We start from the raw sequence: 7,527 nt of genomic DNA, 5'->3' as shown, positions 1-7,527 counted from the left end.
ATTTTGCTGTGAGTTAATTATGGATATTTTCATAAATGAAGTCTGCTACCAAAATACCAATATGTGTATACATCATAAATGTGTTTATAGCTTCCTCTGCTGACAGAAAGTTCCGACCTCCCACTTCTAGGGTACCATATGTTTTATTGAAAAAAATCCATGGACTCTCTAATGTAACAATATTTAGCAAACATATTATTACAGAAACATGATGGAGAGTAAGAACACTAGCTTCAGGATCAGGAGACATGAGTGTTATTTCAGACTATGCCATCATCTTCTATAACAAACAGTTTTCCCTATTTCTATAAGTAGTTTACTTAGGTACATGGAAAGTGTTTCCAAGTTCTGTGATTCTGCCCAAGCCAATAGGTTTATTGCCATAAATATTGTAATACTTGCTTCTACTTCATTTAGAAGTAAAATTGGAAGAATTATTATACTACAATCCACCTTCCCAAACTGTTTCACTCCTAGTAAACAACTTAGGAGATGTCTTTCTGGGATGAATGTGCCTTTGGATTGGCCTAATATATAATAGGAGCTCTGCTTTTGAGTGCCTTGTTACTTTGAAAACATGTTTCTCTACCTAGTGAAATGCATGAAGCTGCCCATTAGAATACTTTGGCAGGTATCTTGTTTTTTTGTGAAATTACTCCCTGAAACTATCAAAACTCAAACCAAATCTCAACTAGTTTCTGATCAACTATAATAAAATCCATACATAATTTCTTCTGCTTTCATTCTGATGTACTCCACAGGTTTGAGAATATGTGTGGCTGTGTCTCCAGAGTTTTAAACCACTCTGCCCTTGAATTTGTACCCTGAAGACAAATTTTCCTGGTATAGCTCTAGGAACACCTCTTTGAAAAATTATTTCCATGGACAGCCTTCACTGATTTAGACCTAACTCTATGTTATTTCCATTTTGGTGATACTCCAGGGCTTTGAGAGCTGGATTAGACAGATGTGGGGGTTCTAAAGCAATTTCTCTACTCAGGATTGTAGCAATTTAAGTGAGAGACTGGATGACCCCTCAATGAGCCATTGTGAATAGATTTCAATCTTTATGAGGTTTGAAATGGTGACTTTGTCAGTACATGCTAATTCTCTGATCTGACTCTCCCTTTCATTCCAGAGCTGAAAGACAAGTTCGAGACATTTTCCTGGTGACACTTCAGCAAAATCCATATTCTTTATATTTCTTTAGTTTCAGATCTTCATTCAGACTGTCTTTGGCATCTGCCATCACACATATTATTACTGCACTATAATATTGGAGTGTGTCATTAAATTAGTTTTAGTCATGTGATTTCTGTTTTCTTAAACTCTTTCCCTTCAAAACACATGCTGCTCACAGTGACACATTCTCTGGAGCCAGTTGAGAGTTATCTACAATTTATTTTTCTTCTCATTAATGCAAGCATATTTGAACATGGTTAGTGAGTGAGGTTCTATAGAAGAATATTTCAGAAATGAAATGAATTAAATTTATTTTCAATATAATTTGAAATATCAGTATTTATTTATTTTAATAAATAATTGTAGTAGGCCTTACATTAGGTGGTAGCCTAAACTTGTCATAACACTTAGGTTAAAAAATAGTAATTTAGTGGCTTCTTTTCTTATTTTTCCATGGCAAATAGCATTCTAATTATTGTCTTTATTTCCTTGTTATTAATTATGACTACTGATGCTTATTTTTTGCTATTCCATAGGGATATTATGAGAGTAAACTTAAATGACTGAAATAAATGCATTCTAGTATCTCTGAATATAACTGAAATTAGACTTATTTTCATAATTATCACATTAATCTAATTCCAGAATTGATGCACAATACAGCCATTTTGAAAAAGTACTGTAAACTTTACCTGTTGTGCAGTGCCAATTTATTTTATAAAATGGTTCATATTATCACTTAATGAACATCTGAAAACAGTAACTAAAATTATGATTTCACAAGTGGTAGATTGATTAAAAATACAAAATTTTATAATAAAAAATACTTACCCACCTAAATGATTAATTTATAAAATGGTCAATATTCAGGCTCCATATTAAGCTCATTTGTCATCAACTACCTAAATTCATAAATGGTCAACTTATTTTGTTCTCTTGTCATAGTGTTTAGTCTTCATGTAGACCTAAAGAGGAGTTTGAAATTAAAGATGAGTGCTATAAAAGTTATCCTCTGAAGTTCAGTTAAGTTATTTGAAATAATTGAGTTGTTGGCAAGATCTGCCAAGGATGATGAAATACCCTTGGGGTCTAATTAGCCATAGCCAGGAAACTTCACAGAATTTACCTACAAATAGGGCATGTGGTTGTACTTTTAAGGTTCAATAGAAAGGTCTTGTGGAAAGGTACTATTTATAAATTAACAAAGACAATGTAACTGAGCTAGTTGACATTTTTAATCTTACAACTTCTTTCTTGGTGAACTAACATCTATCTGGGGCTCTGGCCATGGACCTCTGTCAGACAAGTTCATAGGTGGATTTTTTTCTGGGAAATCATATAATCATAGACTCTCAGGTTTAAATGGATCTTACAAATCATGTAATCACTCCTCATCCTCACCTGACATTTGACTCCCTTCTTTAGCATGTAAAACATCAAGAAAGGTAGACTCAACTACAATACTACCAAATTAGAAATAAAAATATATTTTCTTATTGATATATATTGAAAGTAATTAGATAATAAAATGGTTATAATTAGAATAATTATACAATTCAAATTTGCATCCAAAATTTTCCCCAATTAATAATACAAGAATTTTTTCATGATGTTGCACAATTTTTTAAAACACGTGTTAAAAATTACATATTAATCAAAGAGATGCACTATATTTAAATTATCCACTTCTGCAATATCAGTCAATCCATATAGCTTTTAAATTTTCCACAGCTCTTAAAAATTGTGTTCAATGTATTTGTAAATAATGATTTTTCTCCATTAATAATGTTTTCCATTAGGATTTCTTCCTAGAAAAAGTATTATGGAGCTAAAGAAAAATGAAAAAGCAATTTATATTTCTTCATAGCTATTTCTAAAGTGCTTTATTATGCCTAATTTTCACTTTATGTTCAGTGGTCCCTTTTCTGATATGTTGGGGCGTCCCACCTCAGAATAAGGAAATACAATGGAGCCGCTTCATTTTGTTTACACTGAATATAATTTTTTTCATTTTGGATAATTAAAAAATAAAACTCTTTATCCATTTATCTTTGAAAGGATAATGCACTTTTTTCAGAATGCATTTTATTATGTTTATGTTTTCTCTTTTCTTTGGGAAATTTATGTCCCCCAAATTTCTCACTCTGTTAGTAATTCAGTATCCTGTAATCAGGAATGATGGAAGATGGATCCTTTGTAAAGATGGGAGAAGAAGGCATGAGAATGCATATAGCAGAAACATAAAGGACAGGAAGCTCATTCCTATCATGGATGGGTGAGCTGCTACTATTTGGTAATAAAATTGCAGGCATTTAAGGTCATTTCACAAGGACACTCCTCATGACTTTGTGTGAAGTAACATACATTCATATACAGGTAAGTGTCAAATAAATATTTATTGAATGAGTGAACTTGCAATAATACTTATAGTAAGTAACAGATTTTATATATGTTTCTGTTAGTTGGTGTTTATATATTTATATGTATAATACATTACCTATCTCTCTAACTTATCTATTAAACTTTTTCTGTCCTCTATGTTATTTTTTTTTCTCTTAGAACTTTGAAAACAGGATTTCCTTTGATTAACTGATCCTCTTGTATGGAATAACTATGCAAGAGGTTTATTTTATCCAAGTCTAGTGAAGCTGAAAAGTTATTGAAGATTGCTATGTTTATTGTATGTGGAAAATAATTTTGAAGAAGAAAATATATCATTTAAAAACACTATACTTATCTTGATTTTAATATGACCCAGTAATATACTCTTCCCTAGAGGCAATTATTATTTTCACACTTGAATTCCTGGTAAGTTTATAGCCTGGGAAAGCAGAACTATTCTTATCCATGGAGAATGACAATTCACCGAGCATTTACTCATCACCTAATAGGTTTCAGGCACTGCAGACATTATGCCAGGCACTATGGTAGGTGCAGTGATGAAAAACACCTAAATATATTATGTGTTCCGGTAGGTACCAGAAAGGGTGTGTCACCAAGGACTTATATATTTCCCTAAACTTCCTGCTTATGATAGATAATTACTGATCATGTTTTTCTTTACACAGTAAGAGCTAAAAGTTCAAATGTAAATTCTCATGGAAGAAGGAATAACTCACCTTTGTGCAGGACCTCTCAGTTTACAAGATACAGCTGAGAATTACAATTTGTAACCTCACAGAAACAAGAAGGCTCAGAAGCATGGGACACTGAGATAATGCAGTGAAGTCAAATGGAGTAGGAAACAGAAAGAGAATGCAAATCTCATGTACATAGCACCATGTTTTCTCAGTAAAATACACATCAAATATTGCCCTATAGATGTTTTACAGGTGACGGGGTAGGTGTCTGAAGAGATAAAAAGCTATCAGGGAAGAAATAAGAAAGACTTGAAATAATAACTGGGGCAAGAATGCCAGAGACATGCTCCCCAGTTACAGTGACTGCTCTACTTTTAGTTCTAAGAAATTCAGAGCACAATCCTTTCAAGATTAACAGATATCATTATTTATTCCTTGGTTGGTAATTCAGGCCCCAGGAAGGTGTTACTTGCTGATTAGATCTCCTCATGTCTCCCTACAATGTGACTGAATTTGTTCTCTTGGGACTCACACAGAATCCACACTTGCAGAAAATACTCTTGGTTGTCTTTTTGTTCATCTTCCTGTTTACTGTGCTGGCCAATCTGCTCATTGTCATCACCATCTCCCTCAGCCCTACACTTTCTGTTCCCATGTACTTTTTTCTCACTTACTTGGCCTTCATAGATGCCTTATACTCATCTGTCACCATCCCCAAAATGACCATTGACCTGCTGAACCAGAGGAGAACCATCTCCTGGGGTGGCTGCCTGACTCAGCTCTTTTTGGCACACTTTCTGGGAGGATCAGAGATCATCCTCCTCATTGTCATGGCCTATGACAGGTATGTGGCCATCTGCAAGCCTCTGCACTACACAACCATCATGCGACAGGGGCTCTGCCAGCTCCTGGTGGGGGTGACCTGGATTGGGGGGATCCTACATGCCATGGTGCAGATTCTTTTCACTATGGACTTGACCTTCTGTGGTCCCAATGTTATTGACCACTTCATGTGTGATTTCTTCTCAGTGTTGGAAATTGCTTGCAGCCACACCTACAGGCTTGGAATCGTGGTGGCAGCTAACAGTGGGGCCATGTGCTTGTTCATTTTTTTCATGCTACTCATCTCCTACATAGTCATCCTGAGCTCCCTGAAATCCCATGGCTCTGATGGACAACGCAAAGCTCTGTCTACATGTGGCTCCCACTTTACAGTAGTCGTACTCTATTTTATCCCTTGTATATTCAGCTACACACGTCCTGTGACCACTTATCCTGGGGACAAGTTGGTAAGTGTGTTCTATACAATCCTCACTCCCATGTTAAATCCTATCATTTACACAGTGAGAAACACAGAGGTGAAAAATGCCATGAGGAGTTTGTTGAAGAGGAGAGTAACTTAGACTGAGCACAATGCCGAGAAAGGGATACTTTATATACGGAGGGAGATTTATACCTGTTTTAAATTGTGAAAGAGAAAGAAAGAAATTTTGCAGATCACTGACAAAAAGAAAAAAAAAAAAAGGCCTAGAATCTAACATTTATTGAGCATTTAATAATTGCTGGGCATTTAGTAGGCATTTTGATAACTTGAACTTTACCAAGACTTCAGTGTTCATGCTCATGGATTCAGAACAGGCAATGGAAAGAACAACTGCAAACCCCACGTTTGACGACTGTAGAACAAGTTTTTCTCCACTCTTACTGATATTTTACTAAAGTCTTCATATATATTACTTAGATGAAATTGACTTTTCCATAGGATCTTGATTTCAGAACTTTTATTTTTGCTTAGCCTGTGGTAAAGTAGTCAGGGATACAAATTCTTAGATAGATATACATAGGGAAGGGACAGATGGGGAATGCAAGAAGCACTGCTGAATTTCATTTTTGATCTTTGAATTTACCAAAAGCAAATAGAGAAACACCCACAAAAGGAGGAATGAATAATTCACAATCTACTTCCTTTCTTGCTCCATAAATTAGTCCTGAAATTTTGAAATTGCTCTTAATTTGCTCATATTTGCTTAAATATCCTTATGGCTCAGAGTTTTTCTTGAATATGACAGAAATGTTTTCTTTTTTCCATACCAAGACTTGAGGAACCATTCAAAACAACAATGATAAAAATCTTTTATCAAGTTTCAACATGAAAGCATATGGTTAGGCTCCAAAGCTATTGCTCTGTAGGTCTGTTACAAATATTACAATTACATGAACCCTTTATTATCTATCAGACATGTTCAGTTCAGTTAATTTATCCACATACTAAACTGGTGGTTCCATTAGCACTTTCCCCATTTTACAGAGAAGCAAATTGATGCAAAGAGAGGTTTACTAACTTACCTGACTCATATCACATGTGCTGCCCCCATTAGTGTATCAGGATTACACTGGAATACAAGTTCCTTTCAAAAGTTTCAGCTACAAACTTCTAATCCAAGTCTTTAAAACTCAGTCTTACTTTCTTTCAAATGAAACACGGTTGTCCATGTTAATTTTGGTCTACAAATACAAAAATTATCTGTAGTCATAAGTGTTCACTTTGTCCTTCTAGAAAATGTTGTTAAAATTCTTGTAGCCTTGTCTCAAGTGTAGCACTACAAGTTGGTATTATAGTAAAAGATGCTTTTGTAAATGTAAAAATCCCTTTCAGATTTTTCTCATTAGTAAAAACAAGATTAATTTTGGCCTTCATAAAAGCAAAATAGCTAAGGTCAACTTTTGGAAAGTGGGGATACCTGCAATTCTCCTCTGTGCACCTGGAGAATATCAGATCATTCTAGATTATGACATAACTCATAAATCTAGCCTCTCTGCGAACAACACACCAATGCCTGTTACTTCTCTGAAATGTCACTTTCTTAAACCCAGTGATCAATTGGAGCTATTTCTTCTATAATTTGACCGCACAGTAATGCCAGAGCATCATACTGCAGTGACCATGTTTACTAATGTGTGCATGACTGTCTCAAATTCATAAGAAACAAAAGTTTTCCAACAACATCTAGGCCTAAAAGATGATAAAATCAGCACTTTATTAAAATGATAAAGTTCATAATTGCTGCTGAGAATGAAACATATTGAGAATCTAGACTAAATGATGTGGTTCATTTTGTCTGTGACTGTTAGAGGGGAGATGAGAGTAATCCAGGGGTAAAGGTAGGAAAACTATTGAGTAAACATCATTTCTACTGTAAGACCAAATGGAAGATCTGAAGAGGGAAACAAGGCCAATGATTGTGTCTTAGGGGCTATACCAGGG

General features: G+C 34.7%; 1 protein-coding gene across 1 annotated transcript; it reads left to right on the top strand.

The window, feature by feature from the left end:
- The first annotated feature begins 4,744 nt into the window (after window positions 1-4,744).
- On the top strand, window positions 4,745-5,665 carry LOC130850301 (olfactory receptor 140-like). Its single transcript, XM_057729743.1, has one exon. The coding sequence runs from the start codon at window positions 4,751-4,753 to the stop codon at window positions 5,663-5,665; it is 915 nt and encodes a 304-aa protein (XP_057585726.1). The 5' UTR covers window positions 4,745-4,750.
- The last annotated feature ends 1,862 nt before the right edge of the window (window positions 5,666-7,527 follow it).

This window comes from Hippopotamus amphibius, chromosome 3 (assembly GCF_030028045.1).
Source record: "Hippopotamus amphibius kiboko isolate mHipAmp2 chromosome 3, mHipAmp2.hap2, whole genome shotgun sequence".
Classification (NCBI taxonomy): Eukaryota; Metazoa; Chordata; class Mammalia; order Artiodactyla; family Hippopotamidae; genus Hippopotamus; species Hippopotamus amphibius.
Note: the sequence above shows the minus strand (reverse complement) of the source record. Positions and strands in the feature narration are given on the sequence as shown.